Source organism: Peromyscus californicus, unplaced genomic scaffold (assembly GCF_007827085.1).
Source record: "Peromyscus californicus insignis strain IS unplaced genomic scaffold, ASM782708v3 Scaffold_7__1_contigs__length_154581171, whole genome shotgun sequence".
Classification (NCBI taxonomy): Eukaryota; Metazoa; Chordata; class Mammalia; order Rodentia; family Cricetidae; genus Peromyscus; species Peromyscus californicus.
The window spans coordinates 85,519,541-85,544,636 of NW_026294595.1; the positions used below are offsets into that span (position 1 = coordinate 85,519,541).

The 25,096-nt window shown below is 36.0% G+C and overlaps 1 protein-coding gene across 5 annotated transcripts in view; it reads right to left on the reverse strand.

Annotated features, from left to right (window-relative positions):
• Positions 1-25,096, reverse strand: part of Ano3 (anoctamin 3) — a 245,044-nt gene that overhangs the window by 82,137 nt on the left and 137,811 nt on the right. For 4 of the 5 annotated variants that reach the window (XM_052726589.1, XM_052726590.1, XM_052726593.1 and 1 more), the window contains 5 exons: positions 23,420-23,551; positions 20,101-20,207; positions 17,956-18,011; positions 14,642-14,763; positions 10,016-10,150 (listed from right to left, as the gene is read on the reverse strand). In XM_052726589.1, coding sequence (XP_052582549.1) covers positions 10,016-10,150; positions 14,642-14,763; positions 17,956-18,011; positions 20,101-20,207; positions 23,420-23,551 — 552 coding nt within the window. The remainder of the gene's footprint in view (positions 1-10,015; positions 10,151-14,641; positions 14,764-17,955; positions 18,012-20,100; positions 20,208-23,419; positions 23,552-25,096) is intronic. The other variant, XM_052726591.1, reaches the window with a different exon arrangement.

The window sequence follows — 25,096 nt, forward strand, 5'->3', positions numbered from 1 at the left end:
ATGAACACTTTATAGCACACAGGTGAGCACAGACAGAGGGAAAGAGCTTGGACATGATAGCGGGAACAAAGCATTAGTTTAGAATTAGATGTAACATCAAGCAACTGTAAGTCAGAACCACTAAGACAATGAAGACCAAATTTTATTTTATTTTATTTTATTTTAAGGGTTTGGGGAGATTTCTAGGGATTGATCTAGGGCCTTGGTCACATAAAGTGAGTGCTCTCCCACTGAGATTTATCTCCAGCCTGAACTTCTAGAAATTTATTTTATTTTATTAATTTATTTAAATTTTTTCATTTTACATACCAACCGCAGTTCCCCCTCCCTTCCCTCTCCCATTCCTTCTCTCAGTCACCCCTCATAGGGGGTAAGGCCTCCCTTGGAGAGTCAACAGAGGCTGGCATACCAAGTTGAGGCAGGACCAAGCTCCTTCCCCCTGCATCAAGGCTGAGCAAGGTATTCCACCATAGGGAAAGATAACACACACACACACACACACACACACACACACACACACACACACACACACACACACACACAATTTGATTTTTAACACTTTTTGGGTTTTGTTTGTTTTGGTTTGGGGTTTTTTTGGGGGGTGGTGGTGGTGGTTGAGACAGGGTTTCTCTGTGCAGCCTAGAACATTTTATAGTAACACTGAAAATAAGTATCATGAAGGATGTGGAGATACTGAAACTTTAGTTCATAGTGAGAATTTCAAATGCTATGTTGTTATGGAAAAGTGTAAAAGTGCTTCAAAAATTTTTTATTAAATGATCTCATATGATACCACATGATCCTGTAATTCCATTTCTAGATATAGTACAAAAATAAAAGAAATCAGGATTTTTGAAGAGGTGGTGAAACCAGTGCTTTGAAGTTATCTTTCATTGAAAAAAAAGCATTCAATTTGCTCTTTGCAGGGTAACCAAAAGTTGGATGCAAGGCTGGCATTTCTGCCTTCATTCTGTGTCTGTACTTGTCAGAAGGCACAGAGATAAACCATTGTCCTTAATCTTGTCTCTTTAATTGCCTTGAATTTCATGCAGGACAAAGCTTCACAGGACAGACCATTCTTTCACTTATCTGTGAGGGTGAGTTTGTACCTTCAGCAATTAACCCTCTAACAACTTACAGTATCGCCTCTTCAGACAGACTAGCACTGGATCAATGGCAGCTCATTGATGCTGTTGGGTGGGACCTTAGTTAGGTCCCTGATGCAGCTACCAAAGCCCAGGCTTTCACCCTAATACTCCCATCTTCTCTGAATGATTTTTAAAATGTACCAAAGATATTTAAACAAATAAAATTTCTATGTATCAACAAATGGATTAAAAAAACCACTGTACATATGCCTAAAGCAGTATATTTGGCCTCAGGGAAGAAATTGTGTCAAATATGACAACATGGGTGAACCTGGAATATGTTTTCAATAGTGAAATGATCCAATCATAGAAGAACAAACACTGAATGATTTCACTTATTTGATGTAGCTAGCACAGTCAAACCCATACAGTAAAAAGAGGTGTTTATTTGTGGTTGTCAGAAGCCATAGAAAGGTGATGGTAAACGCAGTTGATGCTCAAAGAACCATGAAATTCCCATCTCACACGATGAATGAGTTTGAGAGACCTGTATGACATTACATTTACAAGTGAGCACTTAATATTACTATAAGAAGATTGGTCTGGTTTTAAACATTCACACCATAAAATGTATGTTTCATAAAACAAATTTGAAAGAGATTTGTAATTTAGCTAATCCCTTAAAGGGAATATTCTGAACAAATCACTTACTTCTATAAAGACCAGTATTGCTTTGTTTTTGTTGTTGTTCAATATGAGGATGGTAACTGGGATGTTAGTTAAGTGATATGATAATCTACCTAGCACCCAACTGGCAGCTAAAGAACGAAGAAACTCTTATTGCTGAGGATAGTCATAAAGAGGAAGCTTGTTTGGGGGAGGATTCTTTAACATACAACAGCTTTTGGAAAACAGGTCAGGACTGAACATTGCATACATTTCTTTTGATGTTCTGATGCCAATTCAGAAGGTTCCAGAAAATTGCAGTTTCAGCTCTTTGACCTGGTCCTGAAGCCCAGTGCCTTGAGAAGCAGGACACCCATAACTGTTTAGTCTTTCTTAAAACTTATGAGATGTCCTCTCTGAAATACTAATATGAACATTTTCAGTTAAGTACATATGTTGCATATATATATATATATATATATATATATATATATCACATACATATATACACAGAGAGAGATCTAAAACTTGAATGCTCTATCTTCCTACTGTTAACTGCTGGGCAGTTAAGAAATAAGACTGTAAGCCTTGCTGGGTATAGTAGTCTTGGCTGGAATTTGTGATCTCATAGAAAATCTGTCCAGGCCTTCTAAGTTTTAGTGTCTCCATGGAGAAGTGAGGTATTATTCTAACAGGTCTGTCTTAACTTTCAATCACAACAGATAGAGAAAATGAGACATTCGATAATAAAACTAAATTTAAGCATTATCTACAAACCCAGCTCTACAGAAGGCAATACAGAAGGAAAACTTGAACCTAAAGAGATTAACAACACCTAAGAAGAAACAAGAAATAAATAATCCCAAATGGCAAATCAAATCCCAAAATGGCACACACACTCATATACACACACACACACACCACCATCACCATCACCAACATCATCATCAACAACAACAACAAAGCAGGAATCATCAAGCATTGTTCATTGATATCCCACAATATCAATGTTCTCGATTCCCCAGTAAAAAGATAGACTGACCAAACGGACTCGAAAATAGTACCCATACTTCTGCTGCATCCGAGAAAAATATCTTAATATCAAGGATAGACATTTCTCATTTCAAAACATAGAAAAAGATATTCCAAACAAATAGACCTAAGAAGAAAGCTGACGTAGCCATGTTAACATCTGATAAAAAAGATTTTTAAATGGAAACTAATCAGAAGAAATAGAAAAGCACCCTCCATACTCATCAAAGGAAAAATCCACCAAGAGGACACTGCAATTCTTAACATCCAGGTACAAAATATATGGACACCCAAGTTCATAAAAGAAACACTAATACAGCTTACATCACACATTGACCCTCACTCACTGATAATGGGAGACTTCCCTACAGCACTATTGCCAATAGACAGGTCATACAGAAAAAAAAAAAAACAAAAACAAAAACAAAACAAAACAAAAAAAAAACTAGAGAAATATTTACAGACCAAAACTAAACAGAGAAATACTAGAGCTAATTGATATTAGAAACTAAATGTGGACCTAACAGACATTTATAGAACATTTCACCTAAACTCAAAAGAAAATACCTTCCTCTTGGCACTTCATGGAATCTTCTCCAAGATTAGTGACACACTTGGACATAAAGCAAGTCTCAACAGATACAAGAAAATTAAACTAACAGCCCACATTCTATAAAACCACTAGCGATTAAATCAACAACAGAAACAGAAGAAAGCTTACAAACTCATGGAATATGAACAACTATCTGCTGGATGAAAACTGAGTCAAGGCAGGAATTAAAGGCTTTCTAGAATTGAGTGAAAATGAACAATATTCAAATTTATGAGACACAATGAACATAGCTCTAAGAGGTAAGTTTACAGCACTAAGTGCCTATTTTAAAAACAAAAAAGGAGAGATTTCATACTGGTAACTTTAAATAGCACATGTGAAACCTCTAGAGCAAAAAGAAGTTATACACAAAAGGAGTAGATGGAAATAATCAAACTCAGGTTTGAAATCAATAAACTAGAAACAAACAAACAAAACCAATGTAAAGAATTAATGAAACAAAGAGCTGGTTCTTTGAGAAAAATCAGTAAGCTTGACAAACCATGTCCAAATAAACTAAAAAATGAAGAGAATATTTAACAAAATTAGAAATTAAAAGGGGACACAACAACTGACGCCAATACAAGGTTGTGGTGGTATTGTGTTCCTCAAAATATTGTGTGACCCTAATAAACTTATCTGGGGTCAGAGAACAGAACAGCCACTAGATACAGAGGCTAGAAAATGGTGGCACTCACACCTTCAATCCTAGCCTTCTGGAGGCATGGATCTCTGTGAATTCAAGGCCACACTGCAAATAGCCAGGCATGGTGACTCACGCCGTTAATCCCAGGGAGTGATGGCAGAAAGCAGAAAGATAAATATGGCGTGAAGACCAGAAACTAGAAGCTTTTAGCTGGTTAAGCTTTTAGGCTTTGAGAAGCACAGTTCAGCTGAGATCCATTTGGATAAGGACTCAGAGGCTTCCAGTCTGAGGAAACAGGATCAGCAGAGGAACTGGCGAGGTGGGGTAGCTGTGGCTTATTCTGCTTCTCTGATCTTCCAGCATTCACCCCAATAACTGGCCTCAGGTTTGATTTTATTAATAAGACTCTTTAAGATTCATGCTACACAAGGTCATACTTTAAAAACCTGTATTCCACCAAATTAGAAACTCTAAATGAAATGGATAATTTTCTCAATGCATACCACTTACCAAAGTTAAATCATAATCAGATAAGCAATTTAAAAATACTTATAACCCCTAGTGAAATAGAAGAAGCAGTCATTAAAAGTTGTCTCCCCCTGCCAAAATAAAGCTGAGGACCAACTGGTTTCAGTGCAAAATTCTATGAGATTTTCAAAGGAGAGTTAACACCAATACCCCTCAAAATATTCCACAAAATAGAAACAGAAGGAACATTGCCCAATTCATTTTACAAGGCCACAGGTATCCTGATACCCAAACCACATAAAGAACCAACAAAGAAAGAGAATTACAGATCAATTTTTCCTATGAACACAGATGCAAAAATACTCAATAAAATAATTGCAAAAATCAGTAGCCCTCCAATGTACAAATGACAAATGGACCGAGAAATAAATCAGGGAAACAATGCCTTTCTCAATAGCGTCAAATAAAAATAAAGCATCTTGGGGTAACTGTAACCAAAGAAATAAAAGACCTGTATGATAAAAACTTTAAGAGACTGAAGGAAAATTTGAAAAAACTATCAGAAGAGGGAAAGATCTCCTATGCTTATGGATCAATAGGATTAATATAGTAAAACTGGCTATCCTGCACAAAAAAATCTACTGATTCAATGCAATCCCCATAAAAATTTCAACACATTTTTTTCACAGACCTTAAAATGACAAATTTTCAGCTTCACATGGAAACACAAATACACAGCATAGCTAAAACAATCCTGAATATTAGAAAAACTGCTCTAGGTATCACCATCCCTGATCTCAAATTGTACTATGGAGTTGTAGTAAGTAATAAAACCAGCATGATATTGGTGCAAAATCAGGCACATTGATCAATGAAGATCTAGAAATAAATCCACACATCCATTGACACCTGATTTTGATAAAGAGGCCAGAGACACATTCTGGAGAAAGGACAGGATCTTCAACAAATGGTGCTGGTAAAACTGGAAGATTCCAAATACATCCATATTTATCATCCTGTACAAAACTCAACTTCAAATGAATCGAAGCCCTCAATACAAAACCAGACACACTGCACCTGACAGAAGAGAATGTAAGGAGTAGCTTTGAACTTATTGGCACAGGAGACAACTTTTTTGAACAGAGCCCCATTAACACTGGAACTAGGATCAACAGTTAATAAATGGGACCCCATGAAATTGAGAAGCATGGCAAAGGACACTGTCATTCGTACAATGCAGCAGACTACAGAATAGTTAAAGATTTTCATCAACTCAACATCTGATAGAAGACTACTTTCAAAATTTCTAAAGAACTCAAAGAATTAGATATCACAAAGACAACCCAATTACAAAAATGGGGCTATAGTTCTAAACAGAGAAAACTCAATGGAGGAAACTCAGATGGCTGTAAAACACTTTAAAAAATGTTCAACATCCTTAGTCATCAGGGAAATGCAAATTGAAACTACTCTGAGATGTCATCTTAAACCTGTCAGAATGGCTAAGATGAATAAAACGAGTGATAACTCATGCTGTAACGGGAACACTCATCCATCTCTGGTGGGTGTGCAAAATTGATGGATATCAGTGTGGGGGTTCCTCAGGAAGATGGGAATGTACCTCAAGACCCAGCTATAACACTCAGGCATATACTCAAAGAACACATGATTCTACTATAGAGACACTTACTCAACTATGTTCATTGCCAGCATTTTAGTAATATTCAGAAATTAGAAATAACCTAGATGTCCCTCAACAGAATAAAAGATAAAGAAAATGTACATTTACATAATGGAATATTACTCAGCTGTTATAAAAATGAAATCACGAAATTTGCAGGTTAATGGATTGAATGAGAAACAAAATCATCCTGAGTGAGGTAACCCAGACCCAGAAAGACAAATGTAGCATATGTTCACTTACATGTGAATTTTAACTGTTTAGTCAATGGTAACCAAGCTATAACCTGTAGAAAAACAGAAGTTAGGTATAGATTAAGGGAGTAGGGGGACAGATAGAGCTCCCTAAGAAAGGGAAATAGAATAGATAGTTATGGATATATGGCGGCAGGGCGGGGGCGGGGGCAGGACTGGAATGGGAGGATCAAGGGGGAAGGGGAAATGAAGAGGAGGACAAAGGAGGGAATATGGGGAGAAAGAGCTAAAGTTAAGGATTATTTGAGGGGCAGTATAGAAATTTAATACAGTAGAAGCTTTGTAAAGATCCACATATGAAGGCAATCTAAATGAAATCATCAAATAATGGGGAGACAGAGGCCTAACTGGATGAATCTTGTCACCAAATGAGGCTTCCAGTACTGGGATTATGTTGTTGGCCAAAACAGTCCCGTTGGAACCCCACAACAGCCCAGGCTGTTGCCAAGACTGTAGATTGTTCTCCACAAACTGACAGTAAGTCCTGTCCTATTGCTGAATACATCACCCACACAACTCACTGAAGACGAAGAAACCGAGCTGGTGCCTACATAGAGCCTTCACTCCTATGTTCTATCGTCTCTGGTATAGAAAGGTACTCTGCGCCAGGCAGTGGTGGCGCACGCCTTTAATCCCAGCACTTGGGAAGCAGAGGTAGGTGGATCTCTGTGAGTTCGAGGCCAGCCTGGGCTACAGAGTGAGTTCCAGGAAAGGTGCCAAAGCTACACAGAGAAACCCTGTCTCAAAAAACCAAAAAGAAAAAGAAAAAAGGAAAAAAAGAAAGGTACTCTGCATGCTATCAAAGGAAAAAGGTAAACACCAAGCCAGCCACAAAGTTTTTGATCCACAATGGTGTCCTGCCTGTAAGATATGCTAGGGCAATGGTGACACAAAGTTTGTGGTAGTTACCAACCAATATCTGATTTGACTTAAGGCCCACTCCATGAGATAGAACCCATACCTGACAATGCTTAGATGACCAAGAACCTGAGACAAGATGGCCCAGGGACAAAATACTAACGTTCTACAAAGAAAAGAAAGTAGCAATAAAATGTCTCTCAATGACATTCTGCTATATTCATAGATCAGTGCCTTGCTCAGCCATCATCAGAGGTTTCCTCCTGCAGCAGATGGGAACAAATACAGAGATTCACAGCTAGACATTATGCAGAGACTGAGAAATCTTGGATCAATCAGACCTAACAGAATACCATCATCAAATCCCTCCCCTCAAAGCTCTGAGAACCCTGGGGAAGAGAAGATCAAAGATTGTAAGAGAGAGGATGGAGATCACCAAGAAAACAAGTTTCTCTAAATCAACAGGATCAATCTTGTGCCTTTTCTTGGGCTCCTTTCCTTTTTTCTCCTCTTTGTTTGTTTTGTTTTATTCATTTGTTTGTTTGTTTTGTTTAGTCCTATTCCAATGTGTTAGTTTTTTTCTATCTTCATTATTATATTATATTAAAACGTATTATCCCTTAGAAGCCTGTTTATTTTCTAATGACAGGCAGAAAGCGGATGGTCCAGAAGGAGTGGAGGGAGGCACGGAGGAACTGGAAGGAGTAGAGGGAGGGAAAATCATAATCAAGATATATTATGTGAGAACAAAATCTATTTTTAATAAAAGGTAAAAATGATAGCAAAAACACAAACAAAAATAAATATGACTGTATTTTGGTTGTCAATATTTTGTAGATCCATAATAAACAGACCCATGTCTCCAGCTTTTTATCATCTCACTACTTTGTAACAAGCACAAAGGAGCTTAATAAGATAGCAATATGAATCAACACAAAGCAAAACAGTCTTTTCCCTGCCTGCCCACCAAGATAACAGCCAGGACTCAACCATGTCTGGCACCTTGAATGGAAAATTTCAGTCTCAAAGTTTTGAAAGTCAAGATATTCAGTGCTGCTTATCTTGGTTTAGAATAGAAAGTCTGACAAGATCTTAATTATAGTGTGACAGCAGCAGTGGTAATGTAATACCAAAAGCATGTAACTGAAGAGTTTGCAATGCCTTTTAAAACACTCCTTGTACTAAAGGTTAAAGAATATGTATACAAAAGAAGCCAAAGTCCCCTCACTGGTACAGAATCAATAGGAACAGTAAATTTCTTACCTTTTTGTGCATTTCTACTTTTGCATATTTTTATATTTGTTTTGATGGAGGGAGGTGTCTGTATCTCATAGTAAAACTTTACGAAGTGCTGAAATTACTACGACAATGTTCTCCATGGATCTAATCTGAGCAGTAATTATTGAGTGATTATTTTCCAATATTTTTTTATTGAAAATAGATTCTTTTCTCAGACCACATATCCTGATTATAGTTTCCCATCCCTCCACTCCTCTTAGTTCCTTCCCACATTCCCTCCCCTTTAGACCCACTCCCTCCCAGTTCCTTCCCACTACCTGCTCCCTTTCTGTCTATCATTAGAAAGAATTTGCTTCTATTTGTTCATTCATTGCAAAAGAACGACTTTCTTTCCAGGACACCCTTAACTGTAATCCAGCCTCTCCTCTGAACCACATCACTTACTGTATAGCATATAGGAAAATCCCACAAAGAAGCAGAGAAGGAGTGAGGTTTTAAAGCTGAGGTTTATATAGGATTATGTTGCCTCTCAGCATCAGAATGATTCTATAAAATCCTGAAACAAGCCTGTGATCGGATCATATGGTTTCTATCTACAGTGCTTTGTTTTGAAAAACAAGAGAATTCAGAGATTTCAAATCAAAGAGTTTGGTTAGATAACTCCAGTGAAATGCAGATAATTTTTTTCCAGGAAAAATACTATATATACTTTAATATTTTAAAGAGAAATACAGGAAAACTAATATTTACAATACTATATACAATTTTATATCATCAATAGCTGTTAATATGTACTTCCTAGTAGCCAGGTCATTGCAAAAAGATTAAGAAAAGGAGAGCAAAATGCTGAGTTCTAATAAAGGAATCTCTCCTTTTAAAGATTTGTTTAATTATATTATGTGTATGTACATGAGCCTGAGTGTATGCATATGTACCATGTGTATGTAGGCATCTTTAGAGGCCAGAAGATGGTGTCAGATCCACTGGAGCTGGAGTTAGGGTGGTTGAATCCAAATCAGGTCCTCTGCAAAAAGTAAGGCTCTTAACTGCTGAGCCCCAACAAGGGATTCTTTGTCTTTTGAATTTGATTATATAGAGTTAAATTCAATGTTATACTTGTGGTGAAAAACAATGCATTATTTGTAAGAATAATTCTTTCCTATTTCTAATTTTATGTCACTCTTTTTAAAACTGTGATCACATTTTTGATATAATTTACTTTTGCTAAATCCCAGTTTGCTGATATTTTTAGATTATGTAATCTATATTGGAAAAATAAATTTAGCAGAGAGATAAGAACTCACTCTTGGACATATTCAAAAGAATTTGCATATAAAACTATAAAAATGACATTTTAACAGCACTTTTGTTATACTAGAAACAAAACAAAACACAGACACAGCGGTTCTATTATTTACCTCCACTGTGCATAGGCATTTGTACTTTTACAAAGCAGGACAAATACATTGGAGAAGTCTCTTCATAGCTCACCTTACTTGACTTTCATTCATTGTAACTAATCCATAGAAGAAAACACACAGGCCAACAACTGCTGCAGGAATCAGCATGCCAGTATACCATCCCAGCCAGGCGAAGTACAACCCAATCTTCTCACCAAAGTATAGCCTACACAAGAAAGCCAGTCTTCAGTTTGAATTAATGCAACATAAATGACCCAACAATCTACAATCCCACAACTAGTGATGATATCAGATGTAAACTGAGGCCTCTAGCCCATGTACTTGTCAGCAATACTAGGGTATCTGACCCTGCTGGCTGTTAATGACTCTCATAATGGCAATGATGTGTTTCTGTAGACTTGGCCACTAAAGGGACAACACAAGACCAACTTTCAACAGTACCTATTTCTGGTCCAACTTTCTCAAAATAGTTTTCATAACCTAATTTTTGCCTTTCTCTGTCTTCCTAATAGTATACCTTTTTAGTCTTGAATGGAGCTATGTTTTCCTGAGAATAAAAAGAAAAGAAAAAAAATCAGTTGGCCATTTGATTGGATTCTCAGTCCAGGGCAGATGTGTCTCCACTTGAGACGCTGACATGCTCATGCTACAGTCTGCCTGGTTACATCTCATCTTCTTCCACTGAAGCTCTATTCTGCTTGTCGGAAGCACATTTCCTTTAATTACCACTGGCCTCTAACTAAAACAAAACATTTCCCTCTTCCTGTAATGGGTATCTGCCTTCTTCTTCATATTGTTTCTTCCAGGCATCTTTACTCCCTAACCCTTGTTAAGTGTTTTGTGCTTGTTCCAATGCCTTAGTTAATGTCATCAGACATGATGCCTTATAACTTTCCTTCATACCGCAATTCAGCGTTACCTTCACAACATTTAAGCTTCTTGAAGGTAGAGCTGTGCATTTATTGCTTCACTAGCAGCCACTATTAGAAAAGCAAACGAAGGTAAAGGAATTAAAAACTTTATTGGTCTTCAGTTGATATGGAAGTGGCAGATTAATGAGGCATGTCTAAGATCTACTCAGTTGTTCTCCCTTCACTCAGTCCAATTTTGCTTTTCTATAGTTCCATAGTTTATAAAGGGCTGATAGAAATAATTTTACATTCCCTGATTTCCTCACTACTGTGAGGTCTCCGTTTTCTAAAACTGGTTACTTAACATACGCCTGCCCACAGCTACACTGTTAAAGATTGATGCTTCACAGTGACTGTTGCTGGGAAGAAAATTTAATTATTAGTTTTCATTTACAAGACTTCCCTTTCTGCTTGTGAACAGTGGGATATCTTTATGACGACGGGGAGAGCAGTTGCAGGGACTGATCTGCTCATGAGACACTAACACATTAATCTGTTTTGTTGTTGTTGTGGAAGTTAATGTAAGTTACTATTATTAGGCTAAAACACGATCTAAGTCAAAGCAGCCTTCAGTGTGTGTCAGGAGGTGAAGAAGCTAGGTGCAGACAAAGAAAAATGGTCAAAAATGACCTTTCCCTGGAACACCGGTATTTACAACTATCTCTAATAATTATTCCTTAGAGGTACAACAAAATCCTGCAGAAGAAAGAGAACAAAGGGACACTACTGCAGCAGCTCCCCACTACTGCTCAACCAAGGCCATTCTCTTTGTGTCTGTTTTATTTAAAGCTCCCCTTGTGACATTTCCGTTGATGATCTGTCCCTGGCTGAAATAACTTCTATCTCAAAGTAAACTCTGGTATCTTTAACTTTAGAAATAATCATTTATTACAACAACTTTATTTTTTAAGTTTAAATTCCTTTGATACCTATTATTAGAATTGTTTGAAATGTCATTCCACTGTTTTTGCAGCTGATGATTTTTTAAAGTATTCCCTTGGATCTAAAATAGTTTCCATGGGAAATTAGATTGAAACTAAATAAGCTTTAGCTATTAAGAGTTTGAATCAATTTTAAAATAGTAAAACAATATAAATCTCCAGAAATGATTGTTCACTTTTTAAAAAAAGATGTATTGACAGTTTTTGGCTCATACATCACATTAAGGCATTTCTATACTGAGCATGACAATGCTGATTTGCCTGTGGAAATCCCATCAGCTATGATCAAAAGAACCCAACCTATTCTTATTATAGAAAGGAAGCAACAAAAAGACTCATGAACAGCTTAACTATAAAGAGTTAAAAGTTTTGGAAATTGTGCCTTGTCCAAAATACCTTTATGTGGTTTAAGCTAAATGTCTTCCACATCACTGCTTCAGTTTTAGCTATAACTAAGTTCCTAGGCAGTGCTGTCCATTGCATATCACCTGTACTCCTTTACTGTATACCCTTTTCTGGTGGGTCTTTCATGATGCATTATTGCTTAGTCACTTTAACTAACACACATTCTTACAGGAAAATTACCCATCTCTGTGGGTAATCAAACAATAGTAGCTGGATAGCCCTGGATGTTTGTAATAGAGACCCCATTTACTCACATAGGATGCTTGCTTAATTTATCTGAAGCAATAATAGCAATGCTGCCTGTAGATAAGAATAGTAACTCAGCCGGGCAGTGGTGATGCACACCTTTAATCCCAGCACTCAGGAGGCAAGGGCAGGTGGATCTTTGTGAGTTCGAGGCCAGCCTGGTCTACAGAGCGAGATCCAGGACAGGCACCAAAACTACACAGAGAAACCCTGTCTCGAAAAAAAAAAGTAATTCATACTGAAATGCTACTCAAAAACTATCATCTTAGCTCCTAATGAACATTTTCATGAGCCAACATGTCTTACTATATTGTGTCCATAGATTTCAAAAACAATAATGCTTTACTTTAATACATTAGAATAATGGAGTTTGTCATGGTTGACACAATAAGAAAGTTTCTTGATTCTGGATATACTCAACTACCAACATTTGCTGAGTATTCATCCTGTGTATCTCCAAGTGCTTACTCCACTTACTATCCTGTGACCCACGAGTTCACCACTGTGGACCCTTATCCACTCTCTCTTTTTTCAAAACTTCTGACTTCCAAACAGGCTCGTTGGTTTCAAGATCTATATGGTAGATGACTTCCTTTCTCTTGGGTCACGGTTTCTCTACAACTACTTTCTTCCTCAGGTCACAGCTTGTATCTGTTACCTCCTTCTATGGGTTAGTATTAATTGGTTCTGGCAAGTCCTTCCTCCCCCTGTGTCTTTAAGATAAGGTTTAATAATCGCTTCTAGCTTTTACTAGTCCCTGAGCATGTCATTAGGTGTTGGCTTTCATGATCCCACTTCCCACTTCTATATATTCTTTCTTACTGATTTCCCTTCAAGCACCCCTTCAGTGATCTGTATCTTACTGACACACTGACTAATACAGTTGTGAGCTATTCTTTATAGTCTGTAAACAGATAAAAATATCAACACATTTAGCTTAATAGTATGTGTTTTTTCTTTTATCCTATAGATATTCATCATTAGCTAGCAAATCAGAACAGTATTAACATATATTTCATGCTTTTTATATGAACAATGTTTTCTGCACTAAAATAAATTATGTAAATTTCAAATATAAATATTCCAAAAATAAAACTGAATCCAGGCATGTTGCTGTATGCCTTTTATCCCAGCATAGGCAGGCAGAGCTTTTGTCAGTTCAAAGCTATCTTTGTTTACACAGTAAGTTTCAGGGCAGACAGGGATACATAGTGAGACTCTGTCTCAAAATAAATGATAGATAGATGATAGATAGATAGATAGATAGACAGACAGACAGATGATAGAGTTAAGAGCAACTACTCAATAGAAAGTGCTCACAAAAATAGAGAGAACACCTTTTTGGAAGACACATATAGCCAGTCCAGTGTATTACCAAGTTCTACACCTACACATTCTACTATCCATAGATCAAAGTTGTATCTTCACTAAACATGCATGTTCTATTTTTGCCATTCATCCCTAAATAATACAACATATTAACTATTTCCCTAACCTTCACATTGTATTACTTATTATGAAAACTCTAGGGATGATTGAAAGTATGCTGAAGTATATATGTAGGTTATGTCTAAACACACACTATATAAAAGGAATATGGGCACTGTGGAGTGTGTCATTTGAGAGGAGTTTCTGGAACCAATTCCTTGTGAATACTGACAGCCTACCACATACACACAGATGATGTGTTGGCTGTTTGCCTATCTGCCTTCATATCTGTTGAATGCTTCTTTGTTTTGATTTTTTCATAAGGTAGTCCATTGTTCTAGCTCCATTGTAAAATGCTTATGATGAAATTGAGCAAAGAGATACTAGAAGACTTGGAAGTATGAAGAAGAAATAAACAACCCAGGATTATTTTTCTTCCCCTAGTATTCCTCAGAACCTGGTACTTCGGGTGTGTAATACATATGGCACCATTTCCCCTTTACCCTTAAGGGTGCTAGTCACTTCCTCTTGATATCAATCTCTGATTGACTTAAAGACTCTTTTATTAGCTTTCACACTCTCTATAACTAATTCCTGACATTAAGTTCCTTCTATTGAAAAGTCATGAAGTGTTTTTTTTTTTTTTTTTTTTTTTCTGCAGAGAGTTTCTAAACTGAAATAGCTGTGATAAGAAATAATTTCAAGGCTAGGAAAATTGCAATAGAACAGTTTGCTCATTATTACCAACCAGTCCATTTTCAGTACCTGATTAAGTCCAGAGGCTGATGCTTGTACCACATTCCCCAGCGTGCCCAGCGCTCATACAACAGATGCCTATTATTCTGAGGTCCATGGGTTTTGATGGGCAGACTACTCTTATAGGCTCCCTGAGAGAGATACAACAGTGTAAATCAGAATCCATTTTCTTACTGAAGTTTGAACTGAATAAGAATTAGTGTATCCCTAACAAGGAAATTTGTCAACATATAAAATAATTAGAGATTATATACTCAAGCTTACCACTGGAATGGTAAATACCTTTATCATTGGAAATATCATAGTTTTATGAAAATAGTGTTTTAAATAATTTTTCAAATAATTTGGGCCCATTTTACTTAAGTAAATGAGACTTCATATTTCACTGTTTCAAACTCAGGATCTATAAATTAAAAATGATAAAATTATTGTAATCTTTAATTGATAAATTGAATACCATTTAGATTTAAGAAGTGAGCTAGATTCAGAAAAGTTCTCTTTTACTTATAGATGATAAGAGAAGAAATATTTGCTTAAAACAGAACGGGATTATAACCTTTAGAGGCACCTATGTGTTTAGATCCTAGGGTCTTGTAAATTTACTTTTAATATTTCAAAATTTAAGCATTTAAAACAGCGTTTTCTTTCAAATGGCCTTCATATGGTTGAGGGCTCCCTAATCACTAGGGATGAGATTATTTATGAAGCTTTCTTGAAACTTTGAGCTCTGGTTTGCAAGTGTCTTCAGGCTGCAAGGGGATAACATATGTTCATGCCATCTCTGACACTTTAATAAAATAGAAAAAAACAGTTAGGGACAGGGTGATACACATTCAAAGTACAAGCCCAAGGTGTCCTCCCTAAACTAGTCCAAATATTTAATTCTTAATAATTGGAAGCCAAAGAGAAAAATGAAAAAACATCTTGATTTCAAGTGCAGAACATCCACTTAGAAAAGTATTGGCTCTTGAAACTAGATTGCTGCCTGCCTGATACTTATCAAAAGGATGAATAGCAAAATTGCTGTTCTTTTGCAGTCAGTGCTAATAATTCTAATATATGACATTCACCCGGCTTTAGTGGTCAGACCATATATATTTCTAGATGCTAAAATTTAGGGTACCTAGGACACCACTGTGCAACCTGCACTTAACACCAATTGCTACACCGCTCTAGCTTGACAGTGACAAGAGGTGAGCTGCAAGGGAGAACTGGGTGAAGAGAAAGCTCTGACCTACTCATGCACTTGTGAGCCTTTCAGAAGGCTCACATATTGTCAGTGGTCCCTAATCACACCTTCGATTTATCCTCCTCCATAATCCATCCTTGAAAGAATTATATATTTGACTCATGTCTTAGACAAAGTTATCTCATACATATGCACCTTTGGCCTATTGATTTTACATTTTCCTGCCTGTTCTCCCTAGAAGGATTTGCCATGCTCCCCTAGCTATTGTCATTTTTGTAAGAAAATAAAAAATTTCTCAACTATGAATAAAATTTATGAGACTGAATATAGTATCTAGCATCAATCAAAAAGGAAGACATACATTTTAAAATGTCCTTATCAGACTATATATTAATACCATTGACTTTATTTTCTTCTTTGTAAATCTTGCTTTTCTCCCATGAGTAAATAGCAATTCAAGTCAATAGACAACTCCCAGCCCATTTCATTGTGTCTCAATTATCTTTTGTATATTTGCAGTATGCAATGGTACTCAATGATACTTTTTATTTCTTTTGTATATTTATGACATATATTTATATTTCAAATGCTTTATATAAATAAATTAAAAAGACTATCATCAACAACCCAGTTATGACAGTTGCCAAATTTCCCATGAGAAACTCAAGTGAGCTATCAGTGTACAAGCTAATTATGCAGAGAAAATTACTGTGCCCAAGAGAACAAACCAAATTTCCTCTGTTAAATGACTCCTTTAGCTGTGCTTCTCTGATCACTTTAGTTTACCACCATTTTAAATGGTGTTTAATTTTTCTAAGATGTGTTCCTTTATATCTAAAGAGAGAATAATGTTTACTTCCTTATGCACAGGCAAAATCATGGTAAAACATGTGCTGGTTCAGCACATGAAATATATGAAAAAAATGCTCATGATTATTATCCCTAACTTTTTATTGTAAGTGGGTATTTCATGAAGATCATTAACACTTCCTATGCTTATAACTGCCTTTGGCATTTTACCTTCTTGTAACTGGATTATATATGTTTATAATGGAATTAATCTTATTGTCAGTAACATAGGGTTGTTTCAAGTGAGAGATTGTCCATATTTATCTCATTGACAAATACAACATTTCCAATTCATTTTATCTACTAATAGTTACATGGGGCTGCAAATTCCTCATATGCATTAACTTTTGAGCTCATTGCATTAACTTTGGAAATTAAGGAATGATGGTTTTTGAAAGTTCAGAAGTAAAACTTCTAATTTATTTTAAGATGTGACACAGTTTAAAAAAATAAACAAAGAGTATGTATAGCAGGGGCCAAGGAGGAGTTCAACAGATGCTGTTTTCATTGTTCAGGGCCATCTACATCTTTCTAGTTAAAACTTGGAGCAAGGTAATAATCTGTCTGGAAGTGAGGTAGGTAATACATGGAAGTTTTGATTGTGGTCTTGTTTTTGACTTTCAGGTATTCTAAAATAGTAAATACAAGCCAGGAACCTGCCTTATTTGGAAGGAATGGGCATTTCAAGTAGGATGAAGCATGATGTATTGTGTTGGAACAGAGGGTAGTTAGAATATTAAACTGCTCTGGGGGAGGCTGGGGTTCTTCCCACAGGGCAAACTGTAGACATGTTTTGGAGTTGATGGGTCACTGTTAGGCTAAAGGATGGTAATATCATCTCGGTGAACTGTTCTAGATGTGGGTACTCAGATCTAAATGAATGAAATTTTCAGGCACTGTCATGGTTTCAATGAGAAATGTCTCTAATGGTCTCAGGCATTTGGAAACTTGGCCTTCAGATGGTGGAGCTGTTTGGGGAGGTTTAGGAGGTATGGCCAGAAGAGATGGGGTTTGAAAGTTTATGGTCTCATCCCAGCTCCTATCCCTGCTTGGTTCTTACTCAAGAAGTGAGCTCTCAGCATGTTGCTCTAGCCACCATTCTTGCTGCTTGCTGCCATGCTGCTCTGTCATGGACTCTAATCCCTAGAAATCGAAGCCCAAATAAACTTTTCTTCCATAAGTTACTTGTTATGGTGTTGAATCACAACAACAAAAAGTAACTAATACTGTCTCCGAGAATGAAAATATTTTATTCTGTTGAATGGAAAATATCTTTCAAAATTACCTCATGTGGGGGGAATGCTGCTATGTATGAGCCATTATTTATAAGTTTACGGATACCTAGAAATAGAACAAAGATCTGAGTCAATTTCAATGAAGGTTTTCCCTTAAAACATGTATAAATGCACATGGAACAGAGAATTATTTTAAGACTTAAAGCAATTCAAATGACTTCCATATCCACATCAACTATAGGGATAGTAATTTTGAAAAAGAGATTGGTACTCATCCTAGGTGTGTGTCCTTGCCACATTGTTTACAAGACACCAGCATAAGGTTTCATTTTACCAAATCACACCATGATGAGTGGTGCACTGGTAATTTCCACTTCTTGGGATCACATGAACCAAGAAAACCTTTTTATCTATTCCCAACCAAATACAACAAAATTTAGTCAAAGAAGAATTTTCTACTCCCAATATTTGACAGAAAATACTGTTGGATCGAGAAACGTTTGTTTATGCTAAATCAAAAGGATGTAAAATGTCACACTAAGATTTGTCATCTTGGTGAAGGTACTGTGAGATTTTCTTTTGAGAATGAGCAATGAGAAAAACTTTCTGGAGAGCAATGTTTGTTACACTGTTATTTATTAACATGCAAGAAAGAAATATTTGTACACCTGAAATATGGAATCTTTTATAATGTTGCATACAAAATTACATAAGGTGCACAGTAAATAATTGTAGTTTAGTGAGTGCTTATCTTAGACTGTTCTACAGGAATTTGCAACATTGTTTTCATGTGATACATAATGATGAGAAAATAGTTTTAAAAGTAAAAATGCATATACAATACACATTTATATTTTGAAATAATGTATTTTTTCTATAAATTCATTACTGATAACTGTGGCTAAGAATACTTTTTATTTTAGTTTCATTCTTCTGTGTTTAGCATATTCCCACAAAGAATATGATACTTTTAAAAAATATTTTAAAATGTCATTGAATCCTATAAGCACAATTTTCCATCATAAGAAAAATTTCAGCTCATGTTCTGGGTATTTTAATTTTTGTTTCTTTAGAAATGTTCTCATTGTTTTGGGTAAAGTTTTAGTGTCTAAGGCAACTATTTTGATTTCTCAGTTACAAATGAATTGTTAGTCAGAAAAAACTAGACCCTGAAGATTCTTCTTTACAAAGTAAACATGAAACATATCTTTTTTAACCAGTGTTGTTCTCCATTCTAGAATAATCAGGAAATTATGGTGATAGATTCCAATGTGTTGTCAATTTTTAACTTTGAAGAATTTAGAACATTTGGCTAACTGATTTCTTCATTGCTTCAATTAAGCTTCACAATTGTCAGTGTGTATGTTAGCTTTGTTTTGTTTTCAATTCTATGTAAGGCTTTCAATTTTATTCATCTTGTTCTAGTTGCACATCTCTCAATTTTCTTTCATATTACATATGTACTAAAATGTTAACCCCATCAAATGACACAAAATTTCAAAATTTAATAAGTTAAAATAAGTGGCCATTTAATATTTCAGAAATAATCTCTCATTAGGTTACTTACATATTCTTCTAGACTTTCATTTATTTTTATTTCTATGTATTAAGAAAATGGAATCATACTAGACTAATAGTTTTGTAAATTGCTCTTCTTTACTTATTGAATTATGAGGATCTTTCAAAGCCAATTTGATCTAGAAACTAATTTTAATCTCTGTGTATAAAATCGGTGTCATAAATTGTTTAACATACAGCACATAAGGAATAAAATTATACAAGTATATATTTACGGATAAAGGCTCTGGAAATTATGTAGATAAAGAGAAAATATATAATTTTTGATGAGTACAAGTACCTAAAATTATGGATGCAGCATATTTGATACTTCTAATTTTTTATAATGCCATGCCGAACCTTTTCTATGCATCTTTTAATTAAAAACACTATTAGTTTAGGATAAATTTTATTCTTAAGTATTTGCATAGTTCACATTGGATGCAGTGGCCAAATGCCCTCAAAAATATTTTTATGAAAAGTAGCAACACAAAATATTCACAGAATTTGTGTCTAATGTGTTATACATTTCATAATTAATGAGTGAAAGTATCAAATTTCATTTGTTATAAAACTCTTCCTCTGTATATCTTTTTAAAAAAATATTTTAAACTTTGTCTGTAAAATAATGTTCTTACCCACTTTTGATATTCCATTTTCATATTTGGTGCGCTCCAGCATGTGATAAACTATCCTGCTTCGAGTAGCATTGCTGAAGAAGGTGTCCTTATTGTTTATTATAAAGCTGTTAAGATGAAGGGATTGGTTTTAATATTTAGAACAGAACACAAAATCTAGTCACAATTATAAGTTCCTGGGTAACCACTCATCTGTCTCTGTAATTAAAGGCAGTGAATGTAAAATATTCCAGAATGAGAGTCATCATCTTTAACAAAAAATCAACTGACAGATGAAAAGAAATACATTAAAAGCAGAGAATGATCAAATATTCCTTTTAGCATCTTCTTTCAGTTTGTAAAGAGGTCTTGATATTCTCATATGTCTTGTTTATCATAGAGTAAGAATAACATTTACCATTTGCTGGCTGGTGTTTGTACCTCCTCAAGCAATGTTGCTCCAAATAGATTTCATTAAAAATTGAGATTATCTCCCACACAACACTTTCCGTTCTATCTTACTCAGTTTTCAGAGTTTAGTGGTGTCCCATAGTTCTCCTTTTCTTTTCCCTTGATACCCTAAAATGTCCCTGTGTAGAAAGAGTATCAAGGGGCTGTGGTGATATATTGTGTCCTCCAATATATTGTGCACCCTGATAAAGCTTATCTGAGGATCAGAAGAAAGAGCCAGTCACCATATTAAACATAGAAATCAAACAATCATAGCACACACCTTTAATCCTAGCATGCGGGAGGCAGAGATTCATCCGCATCTTTATGAGTTCAAGGACACACTGGGGAACAGAGCAAGGCATGTGACACACACCTTTAATCCCAGTGTTAGTTAACCATAGAGGTCTGGAAGTCTATACAGACAGACAGGAAGTGATGTAGTGGGCAGAGAGAGGAAGTGAGTTGCAGAACAGAAAGGCATATAGGAGTGGGTATACAGGAAGTAGGTCTCTTTGGCTGAGGATTTCCAAGTGGTAAGAATGTGGCTGGCTTCTTTCTGCTTTTCTGATCTCTCAGTTTTTACCCCAACATCTGGCTCCAGGTTTTTTATTAATAAGACTGTTTAGCAATTCATCTTACAAGGAGCCTTGTGAGTGTGGATGATATGAAAAGCACAGGGGGATTTCACAATGAGAAGGATGGATTTGTTTAAATATTTACTTTATAATGTAGTGGGAGTCTCTAAGCAGTGGAATGAACTGGATCTTACTAGATTGGTGACACTCTCTGATTCCAGGCACTTTATCTCTATGAATGATGAACCATCTTTCTGTCAGACATTTCATCTGGAGTGTTAATTATTCTATCCCTTCCTTCCTCCTCACCCTCCATATCAAAAGGTTACCAAGCTACTTTCCTGTTGAAGCACCATCTCCATGGAGCTACTACCCTGTTCCTGTGCATCAGTGCTCCTGGCCTAGATTTTGAGACTATTGTCTCCTCAACAGGTTTTACCCAGCCTTGTTTATTTTAATCTGTACAGTAGACCATGTTATTACATTTTGAGTTCCTCAGTGTTTAATATTGTGTGTATTATTTCTGTCTTCATATATATTAAATTCAGAGTCTTGGTTACTATACCTAGCAGAAAGAATATCTACCAATCTTTTTTTTTTCACCACGAGATTTAAACCTACCAGAGCAAGTAGTTCTTAGGCAGATAAATTCAGTTTTTGAGGAGGTTGTATTATGGAAGAATTAAGTAGGTGGTATAATCAACAAGTGAATAATTAGATATATTCCATCTGGTTTATGTGAAGAGCATGTAATAGTATAATGATGTAGTGAGTGACTTGAGGAAGGGGCAACAAGAAGAATTTTCTGATATATAGGCAGACTGATGGGAAGAAAAACACCCTGCAAAACTTAGGAGCATGATAGGTCAGCAGAAGAGAAAAGTGGTAAAGATAGAGCTGGAGCTTCACTAGAGCAGCTGAGTCATGGGCCCAAGGCTTGTGTAGCTGTATATGTCATGGTAGGATGCCTGAAGGAGTGGGGGTGAGGGAGGTACACAGGGATGCCAGCAGGGTGGCCCAACCTGAAAATAATCAAAAACTGAATTGTATGGTAAGTTTACAACAATATTTTGTGAATATTGTATATTTCACCTTCTCTATATTTATCTTATTTTGTTTAGCTTTACAAATTTCATTCTTTTTTTTTTTTTTTTTTTTTTTTTTTTTTGGTTTTTCGAGACAGGGTTTCTCTGTGTAGCTTTGCGCCTTTCCTGGAACTCACTTGGTAGCCCAGGCTGGCCTCGAACTCACAGAGATCCGCCTGGCTCTGCCTCCCAAGTGCTGGGATTAAAGGCGTGCGCCACCACCGCCCGGCACAAATTTCATTCTTATCTAGAGCATTTGACTAGAAGGATCGTGAAGACAGAGGGCAGAACCTGTGCTATAATGAACCTTATCATTCAATTAATGACCTGTAGAAACTCAATAAATCATAGTAGAATGAAAGCATGGACAAATAAACAGATATAAAGGAAGGCAAGGAGAAAGAAAAAGGTTTGGCAGAGAGTGAGAGGGAGAGAGAAAGACAAGAAAATTAAGAGACAGGTAGTCTTCTCTAAAGAAATTCTCAATCACTGTATTTTAATAAGAGTGAATCAAACCACTTCAATACTAAATGTATTTTTTAAATAAAGTTATAGTTTCAGTAATTCATTAATGTTATTGTTAGGAGCAATCCTATTATTGCAATTATTATTTAAATACATTATTTTCTATCATGATAATTTTTAAAATTTTATTTAATGTGTATTTGCATTTTCTTGCATATATGTACCTATACCACACATGTGCCTGGTGCTTGAAAAGTCAGAGATGTTGCTGGATATTTTGTAACTGGTGTCACAGGCAGTCCTGAGCCTCCATGTATGTGCTGTGGATACCCTATAACTTGAAACAAACACATTCATAAGCCTCCATATGTGTGCTGTGGATACCCTGTAACTGGAGTTACAAACAGTTTTGAGCCTCCATATTTGTGCCAGAAACTCCTCTGTGAGGGTATCAGGTTCTTTGAACTGCTGAGCCATCTCTGACGCCTACATAGTTATTACTTCAAAAGAATATCTAGGTTACCAGCCTATAGGATAGTATTTAATCATGGCTTGACCATCTCTGAATTATGAAATTAAATATAGAATCAAAAGTTCATTTAGTGCTGTATCTAAGTTAAATATAAATTATAATACAATGATACATTCTCAACCTAGGTGGTGACCAATGGGAATGTCCTCAGTTATTTTTCTTCTATAAACATGCTTGAGGTAATTGAAAGTACAAAGCCAGGACATAGAAGAAAAGAGATGAGCACTCACTGGTGAATCCTGGCTCTGCTGAAAGGGCCAGTGTAGCAGTCTGACTCCTCCAGTTCTGGAAACGCTGACTTGTCAAGAACCATTGGGTTTTGGGACATCCATTTTTTGATTCTTTTGAAATAATTTTGTACCCTGGAACCAAGTCAAATTCCAGAACTAGATAAGGTTGTATCCAGAGCTATGTGAGGTTTTTTTTAATTAAATATTGTTTTCATTTTACATACCAACCACAGTTCCCCCTCCTTTCCCTTCTACCACCCCTCTTACCTTCCCCCACCCACTCCCCATCCAGTCCTCAGAGGGGGTAAGGCCTCTGTGACAGTTTTCTTAAGTACTAGAGAAAAAAGATTCCAGATACCTATGTGGTGATAGTTTATTTGTGCATCCCAATAAAGCTTATCTGAGGATCAGAGGAAAAAGCCAGCCACTATAGTAAACACAGAGGTCAGGCAGTGATAGCACATGCCCTTAATCCTAGCATTTGGGAGGCAGAGATTCATCCAGATCTCTGGAAGTTCGAGGCCACACTGGGAACAGAGCCAGGCATGATGGCACACACCTTTAATTTCCAGCACTAGTTAACCATACAGGTCTGGATGTCTGTACAGACAGACAGGAAGTGATAGAGCTGGGTGGAAAGAGGAAAGTGATGTAGCTGGGCAGAGAGAGGAAATAAGAGGGCAGGGACAGATAGGCATACAAGCGTGGGTATACAGGAAGTAGGTCTCTCTGGAGGTAAGGTAGAGTTGGCTGTGGCTTGTCCTATTCCTCTGATCTTACAGTTTTCACTCCAGTATCTGCTTCTGGGTTTTTTATTAATAAGACTTCTTAAGATTCATTTTACATACCTACACCATACACTTACACATACATACACACACACACACACACACACACACACACACACACACACATGCACGCACACATACACATGCACACATATACTCACAAGTAACACATATACCTATACCCCACACACATATACACTATCCATACACATCCACACTCATGCGTATACACGCACTTCTGTTTTCTCACAGAAGAAATAAATAATAATATCTCCATAGAAAATTACCTTGCATAAAGATGGCCATAGGAAAGAACATTATAAAAGGCAGCACAATATAGTTCTAAAAGCTATATATATATATATATTATATATATATAATATATATGAATATATATATAATATATATACAAATGTAGATTATTCCCTGGTTCTTTAGAAATGTGTGAAAATTTGCATGTAAATGAATAATATATATGTTAATTGGAATAATTTCTATCCTTTTCCTTTACAGAATAAAAAAAAAATAAAGCAAAACAAAAGACTGACCTTCAGCATTGATTCTGAAAATCTGAATTCTGTTACTATAACAACAGCTGTTTTCATTTAAAAATACTAAGCAGTATTTCCACAGTGATAATGGTGTGATGCTGAGAAGTCAAAATGGCAGGACAGAATGTCTCTATACACAAACACACTGTGTCTTAACATGGGTTTTGCCAGGTTCTTGAACTTTAGAAAAAAATATTAAGACAGCAAAGGGCAGGCAGCAAATACTGTATCTTAAGAATTAGTTCATTTAAGTTTATTATGGTGAAATTACTACACAGGATTTTATTTTTTTATTTTCTTTTTTTTTTTTTTTTTTTTTTGGTTTTTTGAGACAGGGT